The sequence below is a fragment of the Schistocerca serialis genome, chromosome 2 (genome assembly GCF_023864345.2).
Source record: "Schistocerca serialis cubense isolate TAMUIC-IGC-003099 chromosome 2, iqSchSeri2.2, whole genome shotgun sequence".
In the NCBI taxonomy this organism is placed as follows: domain Eukaryota; kingdom Metazoa; phylum Arthropoda; class Insecta; order Orthoptera; family Acrididae; genus Schistocerca; species Schistocerca serialis.
This window is the reverse complement of record NC_064639.1, coordinates 902,393,757-902,414,043: the sequence shown is the minus strand read 5'-3', so window position 1 is coordinate 902,414,043 and position 20,287 is coordinate 902,393,757. Positions and strand designations below refer to the sequence as shown.

The 20,287-nt window shown below is 40.6% G+C and overlaps 1 protein-coding gene and 1 non-coding gene across 4 annotated transcripts in view; both read left to right on the top strand.

Moving 5' to 3' along the window:
- Positions 1 to 20,064, top strand: part of LOC126458249 (uncharacterized) — a 113,008-nt gene extending 92,944 nt beyond the window's left edge. For 2 of the 3 annotated variants that reach the window (XM_050095161.1, XM_050095163.1), the window contains exons 5-7: positions 18,268 to 18,448; positions 18,541 to 18,695; positions 18,863 to 20,061. In XM_050095161.1, coding sequence (XP_049951118.1) covers positions 18,268 to 18,448; positions 18,541 to 18,695; positions 18,863 to 19,417 — 891 coding nt within the window. In that variant the 3' untranslated portion in view covers positions 19,418 to 20,061. Of the gene's footprint in view, positions 1 to 18,267; positions 18,449 to 18,540; positions 18,696 to 18,862 lie in introns of all 3 variants that reach the window. The other variant, XM_050095162.1, reaches the window with a different exon arrangement.
- On the top strand, positions 976 to 1,049 carry Trnat-ugu (transfer RNA threonine (anticodon UGU)). Its single transcript has one exon. It is a non-coding gene; the product is annotated as a tRNA-Thr (tRNA).
- Positions 20,065 to 20,287: the final 223 nt, after the last annotated feature.

The following is a 20,287-nucleotide window of genomic DNA, read 5'->3' as shown; positions in this document are numbered from 1 at the left end:
ATAGACTTTCTTGAGATAGTTTACATCTATCTTCAAGAGTCTTCCAGTTCAATTTCTTCAGTATCTCTCTGACTCTCACCCACAGTTTAATCAAACTTGTGACAATTTGTGCCGCCCTTCTCTGTGTACGTTCAATATCTCTTGTTAGTCTTATTGGCATGGGTCCCACATACTTGAGCAATATTGTAGAACCTATCGCATGAGAGATTTGTAAGCAATCTCCTTTGTAGATTGACGGCACTTCCCCAGTATTCTACCAATAAACTGAGGTCTACCACCTGCTTTACCCATATCCCTATGAAGTATTACACCCATGTATTTGTATGAGTTGGCCAGTTCCAACAATGACTCATTGATATTAAGTCATAGGATACTTTTTTTTTTCATTTTGTGAAGTGAAAAATTTTATATTTTGGAACATGTAAAGCAAGTTGCCAATCTCTGCGCCATGTTGAAATCTTATCAAGATCTGACTGAATATTTATGGTATATGTGAAGATAGTAACTGTTCTCGAAAGAACAGATACCATTGATGACCGTGCAGTTTCTCTAGAATAAATGATAATTAATTGAAACCCTCAGCTGCCGACAGGTGTTGTTGATATACCTCAATGGGTACAGCTGAATATGTGTGTCCTGACCGCGACTTGAACCCGGGATCTCCTGCTTGCATGGCAGATGCTCTATCCATCTTAGCCACCGAGGACACAGATGAAGAGCGCGACTGCAGGGACTTATCCCTTATCTTCACATAAATAGTTAAAAGGCTACCCAGCCATTGACCTTCATCTGTGCGAATGAGCACAGGTTGCCCGAACTCTTACAGGAATCATCACCTTAGTGTGAACGAGTAATGAGTGGATGGGTAAATATCTACTAGGTACATTATGTATGTAGATTGTGGACAGTTGGGAATGTGGGGCTCACAGGATGCGTGCAAGGGATAAGTCCCTGCAGTCGTGCTATTCATCTGTGTCCTCGGTGGCTCAGATGGATAGAGCATCTGCCTTGTAAGCAGGAGATCCCGGGTTCGAGTCCCGGTCGGGGCACACATTTTGAGCTGTCCCCATCGAGGTATATCAACAACACGTGTCTGCTGCTGAGCGTTTCAATTAATTTAGAATATTAGAATATTAATTTATAATATTTAAGGAGCTTCTTTCACATATTACTTCATTATTGATAACTGCATCATCTAGAAAAAACCTGATTTTGCTATTAAAGTAGTCTGCAAGGCCATTAATATACAACATGAACAGCAAGGGTCCCAACATACTTCCCTGAGGCAGTTACTTCTACATCTGATGATGCCTCTCCATCCAAGATAACATGCTGTGTCCTCCCTACCGAAAAGTACTTGATCCAGTCTCAAATTTGACTTGATACCCCCTATGATCATACTTTTGACAATAAACATAGGTGTGGTACTGAGTCAAATGTTTTTTGGATATTAAGGAATACAGCATGGACCTGATTGGCTTGACCCAAAGCATCCTGTATGCCACGTGAGAAAAGTGCAAGTTGGATTTCACATGATCGAGTTTGGCATTGAGTTGGTTGTTCTGTTCAAGGCACCTCATTATGTTTGAGCTCTGAATATGTTCTAAGATTCTACAACAAATTGATGTCATGGATATTGGATAGTAGATTTGTGGATCACTTCTGCTACCCTTCTTGTAGATGGGTGTGACTATGACTTTTTCCAAGAAGTGGGAATGGTTTTTTCTTTGAGGGATCTACAATAGATTTTAATTAGAGGGGGAGCTAACTCAGCTGGAAATTCAGCAGAGAATCTGATAGGGATTCCTTCCATCGAGCCATGGAGCTTTGTTCAATTTGAATGATTTCAGCTGTTTTTCAACACCGCTGAGACTAATACTAATTTCATTCATCTTTTCAGTGGTATGAGGATTAATGGGGCAATTATCCTAGGTTTTCCTTTATAAAGGAACATTTGAAAACTGAGTTAAGCATCTCAGCTTTTGCTTTGCTACCCTCAATTTCAGTTCCTGTCTCATACACTAGGGACTGGACCACTAACTTTGGTGCCTTTTCATATGACCACAATTTCTTCAGGTTCTGTGAAAAATGACTTGACAATATTCTGCAACAGTAGTCATTGAAAGCATCACACATTGCTCTCTTGACAGCCAAACACATTTCATTCTGCATCTATCCACCTGTAGCCCTACACTTTGTTTTACACCTGTTATGCAATAACCTCTGTTTCTTTCGAAGTTTCTTTACAGTAACTGTATACCATGGAGGTTCTTCCCATTATGAACTCTTTTATTGGGTACACATTTATTAATGCATGGTCAACTATTCTTTCAAAATTGAGTCAGAGTTCCTCTACATGCTCCTGCCTTGTGCTGAAAGTTTCAAATTCCTGATTTTTTATCTAGTTTACTGAACATATATACCTTTCTGCTTGTTTAGTTGTCGTTTGTACGAGTGTTGCCCAGAAAGTAATGCACCACATTTTTTCTTCAATATTTCTTTATTAAACGTAAAGGGAATTACACACACGAAAGAATGGTGTTTCATCTACATGCCCTACTTTTCATTGTAATCTCCATCCCGTTCTATTGCCTTCCTCTAGTGTGAAACAAGGGCGTTCCTTTAATGGCCCAAGAGTTTTCTGTACATTGAAGTCATTTAGTAAATTTCATGCTTTAGTTTTCAGCTAACGTTTCTTATTGTCTCTAGCGATGTATAATTCATGGCCTGCACCTCAGCAGGTATAGGAAGGGAAGGCTGGCAAAGCTTATAGGTGACCGTGTAGTGGGTGGTCGTGGAATCACTCATGGAAAAATTCCTGTGGTAGTTGGTGTTAGAGGTATACCTTTTTTAGATTGAAGTCAGCTGATAGGTATACCTGCTTAAAGGAAGTCCCTCTAACTAAGGGCTCACCTTCAGATGATGTCATGTTTCCGAGTAGAGAAGGAATTAGTATATCTCATCAACATATAAGAGGCGTTAGAGATAAAGTTAGTGAACTGCTTATAGATATTGACTCTGAAATTATTGGTATGTCAGAGCACCACTTTAATAACTGTGCAGTTCAGAGGCCTCCTTTACCAGGATACAGATTAGCTGGCTATTTTTCAAGGAGCTCCTTGTGGGGTGAAGGAGTGGCTATGTATATAAAAAACAGTATTCCATTTGAGTCCATAGCTGTATCATGGCACAGCATTGAACAGATATTTGAATGACGTGGAGGGGCAGTTGAATTTAGTGAAACTAAACTTTTAATTTTTCTTGTTTATAGGTCCCCTAACTCTGACTTCAGAGCATTTCTGCTCCATCTAGAGAGGGGTCTTGATTCACTTTGTAGGAAGTAGCAGAAATTAGTTATATGTGATGACTTCAATATAAATTTTGTATATGGTGGTGCAAGAAAAGGGATTTTGGTAGATCTCCTAAATTCGTATATGTTGCAGATTGTGTTTTTTCCGACTAGGGTGCAGGGGAACAGTAGCACAACCATAGACAGTATTTTTATTCATTCTTCATTACTAGATGGTCATTCTGTTAGTAAAAGGGTGAATGGCCTTTCAGACCAGGATGCACAAATTTTAACACTAGAAGGCTTTTGTACTCAAACAAATGTCACATGTAATTACAAACTATGTAGGAAAGTTAATCCAACAGCGGCAGAGAGTTTTTTAAACCTTGTCAAGGAGTGGCAGGATGTTTATAGTGCCGATAACATAGATGATAAGTATAATGCTTTCCTTAACACATTTCGTGCTCTTTGAGAGTTGCTTTCCATTAGAACGTTCTAAATGGGGTACTAGCAGTAATAGGCAGCCTGGGTGGCTGACAAGTGGGATAAGGATATCATGTAGAACAAAGGGAGTATTATATCAAAATGTTAGAAGTAGTCACAATCAAGCTACAGTAGCTCATTACAGACAGTATTGTAAGGTGCTTAAAAATGTTATTCGGAAGACAAAGAGTATGTGGTATGCTAGAATAGCTAATTCACAGGATAAAATTAAAACCATATGGTCAGTTGTGAAGGAAGTGTCTGGTCAGCAGTACAAGGTTGACGATATAAAGTCAGTTCGTATTAAAAATATTTCTGTTACTGATAAATCAGATATATGTACAGTATTTAACAATCATTTTCTGAGCATTGGTGGTGAATTAAATAAAAATTTAGTATCTACAGGGACTCATATAACTTTCTTAGCAAATGCCTTTCCGAGATTGATGTCTGAAATACTCCTCTGTGATACAGACAAGGGGGAGATTGAGTCAATAAGCAAATCACTCAAGAGAAGGACTCTCACGGACATGATGGAATGCCTAGCAGAATATTATATAGTACTGTGCTGCACATATTAGCCCTGAATTTAGCCATATTTGTAATTTTTCCTTTAGGATTGGTCAGTTTCCTGAATGATTAAAGTACTCAGTTGTAAAGCCGCTTTATAAAAAGGGAGAAAGAGTTAATGCAGACAATTTTAGACCTGTTTCTATGCCATCAGTGTTTGCTAAAGTTATTGAAAAGGCGTATGTATGTATCTATCCCTTAATTGGGCAGGTAGGTTAGAAAATTGAAAAAGGGAAATGGATAGGTTAAAGTTAGATATAGTGGGAATTAGTGAAGTTCGGTGGCAGGAGGAACAAGACTTTTGGTCAGGTGAATACAGGGTTATAAATACAAAATCAAATAGGGGTAATGCAGGTGTAGGTTTAATAATGAATCAAAAAAAAATAGGAGTATGGGTAAGCTACTACAAACAGCATAGTGAATGCATTATTGTGGCCAAGATAGACACGAAGCCCACACCTACTACAGTAGTACAACTTTATATGCCAACTAGCTCTGCAGATGACGAAGAAATTGATGAAATGTATGATGAGATAAAAGAAATTATTCAGGTAGTGTAGGGAGACGAAAATTTAATAGTCACGGGTGACTGGAATTCGGTACTAGGAAAGGGAGAGAAGGAAACATAGTAGGTGAATATGGATTGGGGCTAAGAAATGAAAGACGGAGCCGCCTGGTAGAATTTTGCGTAGAGCATAACTTAATCATAGCTAACACTTGGTTTAAGAATCATAAAAGAAGGTTATATACATGGAAGAACCCTGAAGATACTAAAAGGTATCAGATAGATTATATAATGGTAAGACAGAGATTTAGGAACCAGGTTTTAAATTGTAAGACATTTCCAGGGGCAGATGTTGACTCTGACCACAATCTATTGGTTATGAACTGTAGATTAAAACAAGAAACTGCAAAAAGGTGGAAATTTAAGGAGATGGGACCTGGATAAACTGAAAGAACCAGAGGTTGTACAGAGTTCCAGGGATAGCATAAGGGAACAATTGACAGGAATGGGGGAAAGAAATACAGCAGAAGAAGAATGGGTAGCTTTGAGGGATGAAATAGTGAAGGCAGCAGAGGATCAAATAGGTAAAAAGACGAGGGCTAGTAGAAACCCTTGGGCAACAGAAGAAATATTGAATTTAATTGATGAAAGGAGAAAATATAAAAATGCAGTAATGAAGCACGCAAAAAGGAATACAAACATCTCAAAAATGAGATCAACAGGAAGTGCAAAATGGGTAAGCAGGGATGGCTAGAGGACAAATGTAAGGATGTAGAGGCTTATCTCACTAGGGGTGAGATAGATACTGCCTACAGGAAAATTAAAGAGACCTTTGGAGAAAAGAGAACCACTTGTATGAATATCAAGAGCTCAGATGGAAACCCAGTTCTAAGCAAAGAAGGGAAAGCAGAAAGGTGGAAGGAGTATATAGAGGGTCTATACAAGGGCGATGTACTTGAGGACAATATTATGGAAATGGAAGAGGATGTAGATGAAGATGAAATGGGAGATATGATACTGCGTGAAGAGTTTGACAGAGCACTGAAAGACCCGAGTTGAAACAAAGCTCCGGGAGTAGACAACATTCCATTAGAACTACTGACAGCTTTGGGAGAGCCAGTCCTGACAAAACTCTACCATCTGGTGAGCAAGATGTATGAGACAGGCGAAATACCCTCAGACTTCAAGAAGAATATAATAATTCCAATCCCAAAGAAAGCAGGTATTGACAGATGTGAGAATTACCGAACTATCAGTTTAATAAGCCAGGGCTGCAAAATACTAAAACGAATTCTTTAAAGACGAATGGAAAAACTGGTAGAAGCCGATCTTGGGGAAGAACAGTTTGTATTCCGTAGAAATGTTGGAACACATGAGGCAATACTGACCTTACAACTTATCTTAGAAGAAAGATTAAGGAAAGGCAAACCTACGTCTCTAGCATTTGTAGACTTAGAGAAAGCTTTTGACAGTGTTGAATGGAATACTCTCTTTCAAATTCTGAAGGTGGCCGGGGTAAAATACAGGGAGCGAAAGGCTATTTACAATTTTTATGGAAACCATATGGCAGTTATAAGAGTCGAGGGGCATGAAAGGGAAGCAGTGGTTGAGAATGGAGTTGGACAGGGTTGTAGCCTCTCCCCGATGTTATTCTATCTGTATATTGAGCAAGCAGTGAATGAAACAAAAGAAAAATAGGTATTAAAATCCATGGAGAAGAAATAAAAACTTTGAGGTTCGCCAATGACATTATAATTCTGTCACAGACAGCAACGGACTTGGAAGAGCAGTTGAACGGAATGGACAGTGTCTTGAAAGAAGGATATCAAATGAACATCAACAAAAGCAAAATGAGGATAATGGAATGTAGTCGGGCAATGATGAGGGTATTAGATTAGGAAATGAGACACTTAAAGTAGTAAGTGAGTTTTGCTATCTGGGGAGCAAAATAACTGATGATGGTCGAAGTAGAGAGGATATAAAATGTAGACTGGCAATGGCAAGGAAAGAGTTTCTGAAGAAGAAAAATTTGTTAACATCGAGTATAGATTTAAATGTCTGGAAGTCGTTTCTGAAAGTATTTGTATGGAGTGTAGCCATGTACGGAAGTGAAACATGGACAATAAATAGTTTGGACTAGAAGAGAATTGAAGCTTTTGAAATGTGGTGCTACAGAAGAATGCTGAAGATTAGATGGGTAGATCACATAACTAATGAGGAGGTACTGAATAGAATTGGGGAGAAGAGGAGCTTGTGGCACAACTTGACTAGAAGAAGGGATCGGTTGATAGGACATGTTCTGAGACATCGAGGGATCACCAATTTAGTATTGAAGGGTAGCATGGAGGGTAAAAATCGTAGAGGGAGGCCAAGAGATGAATACACTAAGCAGATTCAGAAGGATGTAGGCTGCAGTAGGTACTGGGAGATGATGAAGCTTGCACAGGATAGAGTAGCATGGAGAGCTGCATGAAACCAGTCTCAGGACTGAAGACCACAACAACAACAACAACAACATGTATGTAAGGATAATTGATCATTTTATGTCACATGATTTGCTATCAAATGTACAGTTCAGCTTTAGAAGTAGTTTAATGACTGAAAATGCTATATTCTCTTTTCTCTGTGAGGTACTGGATGGGTTAAACAAAAGGTTTTGAACACTACACATGTTTTTTTGACTTAGCTAAGGCATTTGATTGTGCTGATCACAAGATATTGCCCCAGAAATGGGACCATTGTGAAATATGGAGAGTAGCTCACAATTGGTTCACCTCTTACTTTAGCAACAGACAGCCAAAGGTCTTCATTATTCACAATGTTGAGAATTACTGTGATGTGGGGTCTGAGTGGGGTACAGTCAAGTGGGGGTTGCCCCAGGGATCAGTCTTGGGGCCACTCCTGTTCCTTAATTATATAAACGATATGCCCTCTGTTATACAGGTAACTCTAAAATATTTCTGTTTCCTGATGACATTGCCTTGGTAGTAAATGATGTGTGCAACATTGGCTTAGTTTCGAATTGTGCAGTTCATGACCAAAGTTCGTGGCTTGTAGAAAATAAACTAACACTAGATCTCAGTATGACTTAGTTTTAACACACAATTCAGCAAAACCTAATGTTTTAATTTCACAGAATGGGCATATGATTAGTGAAACTGAACAGTTCAAATTTCTAGGTGTTTAGATTGATAGTAAACTGTTGTGGAAAGTGCACGTTCAGGATCTTATTCAAAGACTTAATGCTGCCATTTTTACTATTCAAACGGTGAATGATCGTTCAACATTAAAATTAGTCCACTTCACTTATTTTCATTCGCTTATGTCATTTGGTATTATATTTTGGGGTAAGTCTTCCCATTCTAAAAGGATATTTTTGGCTCAAAAATGGCAGTTCGGCCAATAGGCAGTGTAAGTTCATGAACCTCTTGTCAACCCCTGTTCATGGGTCTGGGTATTTTGACATTGGCCTCTCAATGTATATATTACTTACTGTCATTTCTTGTTGACAATATTAGCTTATTCCCAAGAATAAGCAGCTTTCACTCCGTTAATACTCGGCAGAAATCAAATCTGCATTTGGATTGAACTTCCTTAACTCTTTTGCAGAAAGGTGTGCCATATACTGCTGCATCCATTTTCAACAAGCTACCACTCAGACTCAAAAATCTTAGCAGTAATCCATGCGCTTTCATATCAAAACTGAAGAGCTTCCTCACCCCTTCTATGGAATTTCTTGAAAAATTGTATTGTTGATTATGTTTACTTAAAGTTATGGATTGATTTTTTCCAGGTTCATAAACTTTTATTTTTATCTGTTATTACTTGTATGTTGTAATTTCATGTACTGATACATTCCATGACCTTGGAGATTTGCTTCTCAATTTGGTACTATGGTACTTGACCTGTAAATAAAAAAAAAAAAAAAATAATAAAATAACTGGAAATCTGAAGGGGGCTAGGTCAGAGCTGTAGGGTGGATGAGGTAACACTGTTTTGCGATGTATTCAGTAGACCTTGGACTTGTGTGGGACCGAGCATTATTGTGTTGTAGCAAAACATCTCTTGAAATGCTGTGACGCTGAAGTCGCCAGAAGTGTGTCTTGAGTTTTGTTAATGTGTTGCTATATGCTTCTGAATTAATGGTACCGCGTCTTGGCATCACATAAATGAGAATCACACCTTCACAGCCCCAGTACACGGTGATAATGACCTTACTGGCAGAATGAGTTGTTTTGAGGTTTTAGGCTCAAAATGGTGAAATCAGGTTTCATCACCTGTCACAATCTGGGACAAGAAGGCCTCCTTCTCAGCTTCAAAATGTTTGGTAAGTTACATCATCTTTGTTTTTAGATATATCTAAAAACAAAGATGATGTTAACGAAAAAGAAAACCCACATCCTTTCGTCTTTCCCTCTCCTCCTTCCCTCTTTCCTGACGAAGCAACCGTTGGTTGCGAAAGCTTGAATTTTGTGTGTGTGTGTTTGTGTTTGTTTGAGTGTCTATCAACATGCCAACGCTTTCGTTTGGTAAGTTACAAAAGGACGGGTATACACTCGCACACACACACATATCCATCCACACATATACAGACACAAGCAGACATATTTAAAGACAAAGAGTCTGTCTGCTTGTGTCTGTATATGTGTGGATGGATATGTGTGTGTGTGTGCGAGTGTATACCTGTCCTTTTTTCCCCCTAAGGTAAGTCTTTCCACTCCCGGGATTGGAATGACTCCTTACCCTCTCCCTTAAAACCCACATCCTTTCGTCTTTCCCTCTCCTTCCCTCTTTCCTGATGAGGCAACAGTTTGTTGCGAAAGCTTGAATTTTGTGTGTATGTTTGTGTTTGTTTGTGTGTCTGTCGACCTGCCAGCACTTTCATTTGGTAAGTCACATCATCTTTGTTTTTAGATATATTTTTCCTACGTGGAATGTTTCCCTCTATTATAACTATATATATATATATATATATTTCCTACGTGGAATGTTTCCCTCTATATCTCATCAGCGCACAGCACACCTTGAGATTGAGGGTTATCCCTCAATCTCAAGGTGTGCTGTGCGCTGATGAGATGCATAGCTGTTGAGGTCGAACAGTCGTTAGTGGGCAACCTCTGGGGGACCTGCCACACCTCAATTGCATAAGTGGACCCTTGTTTCCCTAACTGCCCTTGGGACCAAGATGGAACCCTTGAAATCATCATCATCATCATCTACTTCAAGTGGGAAGGGTGTACTGCCTGGGGGTATCCACGTCCAATCCTCCAAACGAATGAGGGAGGCTAGCCCTCCTAGTAATCTGTGTCAGTTGAATTATAGTAACAAGGCTTCAGGAGTTATAAATTGAAATGGGTTTTTGGTCATTAAGAGGAAGGAGGGGAATTTTGAAAAAGTGTCTCCCTTCTACATCCATGAAGGCTTGGGAGGACTTGCTGGACGCCTGAAGACTATTAAGCGGTTGCAGAATGGTTCTCTACTGCTCGAAAGTAACAGGGCAAAGCAAGTGGAACTACTTACGAAGCTTGAAAAATTGGGTGAATATGATGTAACTGTTGAACTGCATAACTCCCTTGACTCTAGAAAGGGTATGGTCACATCCCGTGACATTATGGATATCGACATAACTTAACTTAAACAGGAATATGCATTACAGGGGATAGTGGATGTAGAGCAGAGGATACGTAGGAATGATGGAGAAATTGAGAAGACCGCCCCCTTCATTGCGACTTTTCATTCTCAAACGTTACATCACATCACAGCGGGTTTCCTCTGACTTAGGGTTAGGTCTTATGTAGCTAACCCTAAGCAGTGTACATCTCCAGCAGTGTGTGTTAACCACTCTGGGAGCCACCCAGTCTGGAGCCGAGACTTCCCTGTTTTTGCAGAGGAACGAGAAATTCAGTAACTAAAAGTCACCAAGCAGATCCCCTATGCTGAAGCCAAAAAGGAATATAAGGCAACGAAACCTCCCGTCTTTACCAGTTCTTATGCTTCCATGGTGCAGAAACCTGTTCCTAAGGTCGATACCTGGACATAGACATCGTCCAGTATACAACCATCACCTGTACATGCCAAGACAAAATGAGTAATGATAAAGCAATCCAAGCATTTATCACAGAAAAGACCAGCAGCAGTTCCATTGTGAGTATCAAGAAGGCATACAACAAGCATTGTGCCTCTTAACACCCCCTTTCCCCCTCATCCTCGAAGGGACAGGGTGCAGGGAAAGGTTCACAACGTTCAGGTCAAAAGTTGTCCTGAGCGCCGTCAGATGTCATTCATTCACATGTGACTGATAAGGAGGACATCATGGAGTTAGATGTCTTGGATCCAGGCAGCCCCTCCACTCCCCCTCGTTCTACAAGTGCTTCACCTCCACGGTGGAAAGAGAGCGGTAAATTACAACCACATTGACGAAATGGCTCCCATTCTACAGTGGAACTTGGAGGGGTTCAGGATGCATGTGGAGGAACTCTGTCTCTTATCTCAGGGTAGACCACTGTGTCTGTTTCTCCAGTAGACTAATTTCCATCAGTCGTACACCCCTGAGCTAAGAGGCTATGTACTCCACAAAAAGGACAACCTGAGTGGAGAGAGAGCTAGAGGAGGTGTTGGTATTTCATCAGTATCTACTACGACTCCTTGCCTTTCTCACTTACAATGACTTTACAAGCAATTGCTGTATCAGTGCAAGTACGACATCGGTTGACAATATTTTCCCTTTACTTGCCCCCACATGATGCACTTGATGAAGAGGCCCTAACCGACATTGTTACATGGCTGCCCTGCCCCTTCATCTTCAGTGATGATTTTAATGCACACAGTGTGCTTTGGGGCTCTGCAGCTACCTGCCCCAGGAGTAGAGCAGTTGAGAGGCTTCTCGTGTCATCATGTACGTACTTGATAAATGTGAGACAGGGAACTCACTTCTGCACAGCAACTGGGTCGTTCTCTGTCACTGATCTCTCACTTTGCTGTCCAACTCTTGCTCACACTGCTCAATGGGAAGTAGTCAATGACTTGCACGGAAGTGATCACTTCCGGATCTGGATTCACGTGCCAGATAGGATGGAACTCGAAAGGAAACTGCTGTGGTGGGTGCTCGGTAGAGCTGACTGGACACTTAATAGTCAGTTGGCCCAGTTGAAACATTGTGCAAATGTCAAGGCATGGGTGGATCAATGTTACCAAAATGATCCACCACACCACTGCAGCAGCCATTCCTCAGTCCACGGGACTACAGAAGAGGCAACCTCTCCCTTGGAGTGCTGAATGCTGCACTGCAATCAGGACCAGGCGTGCGGCTATGTGTAGGTTAAAGTGTCGGCCAACTGCAGAGAATCTTGCAGCCTTTCGGGTGGCGAGGGCAAAGTGTCACAATGGGGAATGGTACTCTCCAAATCAATCCACGAGACATTGACCAGACTATGGCAGCATATTTTGCCACAGTTACTGCAAGCCAGTCACGATCCAGGTTTCCAGTGCCATAGAGTGGTTCTGAGGATTACAACTGCCCATTTTCCATGTGGGAGCTGGATTCTGCATTGTCTGTGGCTCATGACACATCCCCTGGTCACGATAGGATCCATTACAGTATGCTGCGGCACATCACAAGGCGGAACAAAGATATCCTCCTCGCACTTTTTAATGCCATTTGGGCATCAGGTCACTATCCTGTCTCGTGGTGTGAGGCAATTTTAATTCCTCTTTTAAAACCTGGGAAAGGCCGTACATGCCCAAGTAGTTATCGTAGTGTTGCCCTCATTAGCTGCATGGTGAAGACCTTGGAGCGGATGCTCAACCACCGCCTTGTCTGGATCTTAGAATCCAGGCAACTTCTTAGTCGCTTTCAGTGCGGGTTCAGGAGGTATCGCTCCACCTTTGCCCTCCTGGAGGCAGCTAGACAACAGGCTTTCCTACGCCAGCATCACCTTCTTGGTATATTTTTTGATATCGAGAAGGCCTACGATACTACTTGAAGGCATCTTATCGTGGAGCAGCTTCACAAATGGGATTTTCGTGGTTATCTTCCCATTTTTATTCAGTCCTTCCTCTTACCACAGTATTTTAGACACCAAGTTGGTGACGTCCTGTCTGATCGCTTTGAGCAGGAGGACGGTGTCTCTCAAGGTAGCATTTTAAGTATGCTGTCTTTGCCATACCTATTAATAACATTACGTCCATAGTGAAAAGGCCTGTCTAGTGTTCTTTGTTTGTGGATGACTTCTCTGTGTTTTTCTCTTCTTCAAGCCTCACAACAACAACATGTCAGTTGCAACTAACTCTTCAACGTGTGGACGAATAGGTGCAGAAGAGTGCTTTTAAGTTTTCTATCCGAGAAGTGTGTGTGTGTTCTTTTTAACCATTCTCGTTCCATTTTAAACTTTCCTGAGCTGAGGGTGAGGGTCACTGGCCGTACTTTTAAAGACACAGTGAGGCTTCTGGGCCTCATAGTTGACTAAGCTTACGTGGTTACCACATCTTAAGGACCTGAAAAAATGGTCGCTTAAGTCTTTAAAATGTTTTAGCCTCAGCACATGGGGTCAGACAGGACTTGTCTGCTCCGATTTTACAGGGTATTTGTGCAATCTCGGCACGATTATGGGTGCACAATGTATGGGTGCGAGACCCTGATAGTTACAGATGTTGGATGTGGTGCACCATGAAGGGATTCAGTTGGCCACTGGGGCATTCAGAATGAGCCCCATACCAAGCCTCTGTGCAGAGGCTGGTGAACCACCACTTCATGTCAGGCGATGGCTACTTACAGTGTGCCAGGCTTGTAAAACTCTGTCTGTGTCATTCACACCCGGCTATCATACCATTGCTCAGCTTCCAATGGAAAGGCTTTTTTGTAAAAGGCAATGAGGCCATATGGGATTCGTCCACAGGATTCCCTTCTAGAGGTGGGTGTGGCCGGTCTTCGTGTTTTACATCACGTGGGAGCAGATTTCCACCTTGTCATCTCCGGAGACCCGGACTTATTTTAGACTAGACGAATTTTAAGAAAGATTGTATGTCAGATTTTACATTTCAGTCTCTGTTTTTGAACATTTTAGATATGCATCATGGTTTCACAGTAGTATATACTGATGGCTCCAAACAAGGGAATTCCCTTGGCTACTCTGTGATGTTCCCCAACCATGTCACCAGGATTCGCCTTCGTGATGAGTATACCGTTTTCTCAGTGGAGCTCCACGCAGTCCTGAAGGCACTGGAGCAGATGTGTTGTATAGGGGGCAAGAAGTTTTTCATTTGCTCTGGTTCCCTTAGTGCCTTACAATTATTACAGAACCTATACCCAGCTGAGGAGCTGGTCTGGCTAATATATGACCAACTGTACTTGCTCCAACAGCGGGGTAAGCGGGTGTCATTCTGCAAGGTGCCAGGTCATGTAGGGATAAGGGGAAATGAACAGGCTGGGTTGCCAAGGAGGCTTGCAGAGGATAGGATGTGGCACAGTGTCCTATTCTTTTGCAGGGTGTTGTTTCTGCACTGCACAGGAAGTGCGTGCAGTTGTGGGATGAGGAATGGCTGGCAGTGATGACCAATAAGCTGCGGTTGATGAAGTCAACAACCCGGTTGTGGCGTTCCTCCTTCCAGTTCTCAGGCGGGATGAAGTGACCCTCATGTGTCTCAGAATTCGGCACTGCTCTCTTACATATAGCTTTTTACTATGGCGAGAGAATCCTCCGTTTTGTGATGCTTGTGGCATGCACATTTCTATCTGCCATATTTAATGAAGTGCATTTTATATCATGTTGCAAGGGCAGAAGCAAATTTTGGTACAGATCTGTCCTCTATTTTAGCTGATGAGTGTGACTAAGGTTTTAAAGTTTTGTGATATGTCTGAACTCTGGCCTAAACTTTTAGGCTGGAGGTGTTAGTGTGTTGCAGAATGGCCGGCTTCTCCTTTTCTTATTCTTGTGGTCAGCCAGGCAGGTCCATCTGCTATATTGTTTTGGCTCCTTATACTACTGTCTTCCTGTGTTGTTAATGTTTTACTACTGACGCAATACTTCATTCCATGGTTCTGCGCAGGTACACATGTAGTTTTCCAACTTTTGTTACCTGTGTTTTACATTCTGTTTTGTTTATTTTACTGACACTCGTCTCAATTCGTTTTCGTGCCAGCGCTAAAGTCCTTGCTGTTGTGTGCTATACAAACATGTCCATGTCATGTCCACCTGTGGGAGGCATTTCTTTCAGTCTTACACTAATACTTCTGGATTTCCTACAGCTATCATTATGTGGATCGGATAGAGAGTCGCCTAATCTAAAAGACCCTAGTGTGCAACCCACACACAGTCAGCTACCTGAGCAGCAGCCTCTGATGTGTAGTGCACACCTGACCCATTTAAGAGGACCCTACAGTTCTCAACCGCATGGTGAAAGTCCAGGAAGTCGTAGCTAGCTTGCCACAGAACTTTCAAAGTCCATTGTTCAGTCCTCCCACTCAACTCGGAGCCAAAGGGCCATGATCAGTTCTGGGGACAATGTTGCAGCCTCTGATGTGTAGTGCACACCTGACCCATTTAAGAGGACCCTACAGTTCTCAACCGCGTGGTGCAAGTCCAGGAAGTCGTAGCTAGCTTGCCACAGAACTTTCAAAGTCCATTGTTCAGTCCTCCCACTCAACTCGGAGCCAAAGGGCCACGATCAGTTCTGGGGACAATGTTGCAAATTGTGGGCTTTGTTGAAACTCCATGCGCAAGGCTAGTCTTCTCAACCTTCTCTGCCAGTCGCTGAAATGACCCAAGAATGACCTCAGACCCCAGACGACAGGTGTCATTTGTTCCAACGTGTACCAAAATCTGCAGTTGGTTGCACCCTTTCCCTCAGTGGCTGCTGGAGTAGCTTCTTCAATATTTAGAATGAGGCCTCCAGGCATACACACTGAGTGCATCTGATGTCCTTTCTTGTCCCTTGCTGCCATTTCCCTTTGGGGTACTGTCATTCACGATACATTTGAACTGCCAACAATTAATAGACCCTACTCTTATGTGTTTGCTTGTTTGTGACACCAGAAAAAAACAGGTTTCCCCAAAATAGGTGACGTGAGTCCCACTGTCTAAGTTGCAGTTTCAGTGAAACACAGCACCCCAAACTTGTTGTGTAGGGGGATCAGTACAATACTCCCTGAGTCCTCCCTGGTCCCTGTCCTCCCTGTACAGGCCACCTAGTTCTGCCATTGACATGCCACTTGCAGTCAAGTGAATGAGTAATAACAGATCCTGTACTTTCCGCAGAGGAGACAGGATCCATGAGAGTTGTTAATACTTGAGGTACCTCTGGTCCAGGTATCACGGGTACACGACTCTGGGCAGCTCTTCCAACACACTTATTCGCAGCAGCTGCCAGTTGTTTGACAATAGTCAGGGCAATTTCCGGCTGCATATGAATGTCAGCCAACACATCCCATGTTCGAGAACAGTGTTCACAGTGGGGCTGCATTTTGGCTGGTGCAGTGAGCAAATAACTTGAAATTAAGCCTTCTGATTATCTTTTAATCTGTTGAGCTTAAATGTTGCTAATTCCCTATAAGAATTGAAGCAAATACACAAAACGAGATTTCTATTAAGGCAACACAGAAACCTGTGGTAAAAACTACTAATTTCCTAAAATATTTTGATGTTTATTATAGTCGTTAGGAAACTTGAAAACAGAGTTTATTTATGATAAAAAATAAATTTCCTGAGGACATGGCAAAAACAGAGAGAGAAGTAATAGAAAAGAAACAATATGGAGCTAGTAAAATATAGATCAGTTATGTTTTTCTACAGAAAGAATAGTGGATCTTTACTTATCTAGACTTTATTTTCTTTAGACAATAATAATAAAATATTGATCTTTCCACTGTTGAAAAAGTGCTGCCTTTCTGTAATCTGTTACACAATCTTATTACTTTTCCAGTCTGTTATCTTCCATGATTTCACCTAATGATTGGCTATTTCTTTATATTGTTTTAATTACCTTCCGCCTGTAACTTTCCCTGATCGTGTTTTTCTTTAACGTAAATGATTTAAGTTATTTAACTTCCTTTGCAGACTTCATAGAAACAGGGGTTGGACAAAAATAAGGAAACTCCAAAAACACAACACATTACCATGCCTAATATGGCGTAGGAAACCCATTGACATTCAAAACAGATTCCAGTTGTCTCAGAGTGGATAAATACTGGTCCTGTATGGTTTTCAAAGGCATTTTACACCATTCTTCCTGTAAAATAGTGGCAAATTTGAGTAATGGTGATGGAGGTAGACATTAGTCGCACACTTCCCTCCAAAATACACCACAAAGGCTCAGTAGTATTGAGATCCGAAGACTGATGGCCAGAGGAAATGCGACAGTTGTTCCTGGTGCTCCGAAAACCAATCTTGGACAATTTGAATTGTGTGAACAGGGACCCTGTTCTGTTGGAACACAGCATCATCATTGGAGAACAAACATTGTACCATGGGATTGACCTGACAACCAAAATGGTCACATAAGATGGCCTTGAGAGTAACCATGGGGCCTGTGGAATACTACAGTTTGGCTTCCCAAATCATCACTGAACACCCCACCATGTTTCACTCTTGGAATGTGAACTGCCCAGAAGTTGGCGACAGTGTGAAACAATACTCACCGGATGTAATGACTTTCTTCCATTGCTCCATACTCCAGGTTTTACAGCTTCAGCACCACGTTTTCCTTTAATGGGCATTCACATCACTGATGAGCGGTTTTGGAATTTCACCTTGCCCTCCAGTTCCCAGGTGATGATGCTGACATGGTTCTTGAGGGCAAAACTAAGTTTTTAAGTGACTTTTGCAGCTGTCATCCTCTTTATTTTTCATCAAAGCCCCATTCAATGACTGTCTATCACAATCACTCAATGCACTTTTTTCTGTATTGTAAATTAATGGATGATGTTTTTCCACTTTCCGTGTGTGCAGTATAAATCTTCAATATAGTGCCTTGAAACTCCAAACACTTTGACTATCTAGGTTAAGAAAGCACTCACCATAGGACCACCATCAAGTCGCCCAAGTTCGAATTCATGTAGCTGTGACATAATGCACTCACACTGTTCTGGCCGTGACTGTCACTGGCTATGAACTGAGGACATTGAACAGGTGCCATTCATGGTCAAATTCAACAGTGCTGCCTGCGGGCTTGGCTAGCATCTGCAGTTATGTTCAGGCATGCATTTCTCATAGTGTTACCATGTTTTTGTCCAGTCCATGACGTATTTGATCATTTCCGTGATCCTGCTACATGTTTAGCAATTCTAGTGAAGGTGCCTATGTTTCCAGCATTCATTTGTCACTTTTTTTGGTAGATATTTAAAATGTGCAGTCTGTTACTGCTATTTTCCATTGTAATAGGTTTATGTTAGAAGGCAATGTTTCACGAATGATTGTCCTCTCCTCAGGAATGGGCCAACAGTCAAAATATAACACTAAAAGTATTCCATCCATTCTCATTAAATTATATTGTAATCACTGCAAGAATGGATGACATTCTGAAAATAACGAATTGTGGATCAGTGAATCTGGTAATCCATTATGATTCAGATTGTTACCTACCAACAACAGTTGATATTGAGAGCAGTGGTGAGTATGTTCTGCTGATACTGGCAATATTTTCCTGTGACATCTTTCCCACTTTCATCAGAGGAATCTCCTGATATATTTTATTTCAACAGAAATGGAGGAGGAAGAATTAGCTGTTGCAAAGGAACAGTTTACAGGATTCAAATTATATTATTTGAGAGAAGCTTTTGAAATATGCTGTATTAAAACCGAAAGATTTTCATTGTCTACAAAGGTAGATGTACCAAATGAAAACTTGAATGAAGAGGTGAGAACACTTGAAGATAACTATCAGCAAACAAATAAATAAATTCCATAATTAATTAAGTATAATGACATACATCATCATAATTTTAGTATATCATTTGCAATTACATTGTATTCTCAAAACAAGAGCACCATTTTAAAAAAAATGTCATATTCTTAATTTTACAGGTTAATGATAGCATCTCAATATCAGAGGATGTGAGCAGCGATGCTGTCCCTGAACAAGTGAACAGCGAAAATAGATTGTTGCCAATTGTGGAAGAAGCAAGAAAGTCCAAATCAGAATTGTCAGCAAAAGGAAAAAGAAACAGAAAAGGACATAATAGCTCAGCATCATCTGAAGAAAGTATTGCGGAAAGGAGCATGACTGATGCACCTGAAATGATGGAGACAAGAAAGTCCAAATTAAAATCTTTGCCAAAAGGAAGAAGAAAAAAGAATAAACATACAAGCACATCCTTAGCTGAGGATGATGATATTGCAGAAATGAGCATAAGTGATACCTCTGAAAAGATTGCTGAGTTTCAGTTACAGTTGGAAACCAAAAGGAGTTTAGCCTCAGTCCTACAGAAAGCAAAAAAATCAAAGCCTAAATCTTCTACCAAAGGAACAAGGAAAACGAAAAGCCCACATAACCATGCCACAAACCAAGTAACAAAAGAAATCTGTGCACCTGACCAAACAAATAAAATTACACGTTACATTTTAAGAAGTAGGAGATAATAAGTCAATGATGCTGTGTGTGTGTATGTATGTATGTATGTATAAAAACCATTTGGAAAGCACTATGTAATATAGATGTCTGTAAAGCTGTGTTGCATGAAGTAATAATCTGTTACTACCCTTTTCTCTCTCTCTCTCTCTCTCTCTCTCTCTCTCTCTCTCTGTGTGTGTGTGTTTGTAAAACTTACAAATGATAAAAGTGATAAAATATAGGTTGTCAGTTAAAAAAATTAATTTAAACCTTGATGATTTATGATTTTGTAATTTTTTGTCATTTAATGCTACCTATCAAAATAAGGTAACTTGAAATATTTAAGACTGTTGGACTTTTCATTTTAGAGTTTTTTAATCTCCAAAATTGTGTGATTTTTGACAAATTTTGAAACCACAGATTGGCCATATCTCCAACACTATTTGACTTGCAGACCTTCTAGTTTCTTATAAGGTTTAGAAATATGTGTTACTTGACAGTACTCATAAGTGTACTAAATTTTCCCAAACCAATTTTTTTTTTAATTTGAAAATATTTTAATAACACATTTTTTGTGCTGAAAAAATTTTCTGTTGTATACTATTTACACCAAATTACATGACGGTATTCCAATGGGAAAAATGGTGAAATAAATTTTATTTGATTGCAGTTTGCTTTGCCAGCTGTACCGAACTGCCCGTGGTTTTTAGACTGTTTCGTAAAACTAAAGTTAATATTAAATTATAGTGCACAAATTAAGCACACTTTATTTTATCATTTAAACAATGTCATAATCCATGCAATATAAAATAAGCCTAAATAATGTAAAGGATATTCAAACAATAGAAAGTGCAGGATGGAATAACAACAGTATTATGAAAAGAGTAGATTTTTTACCC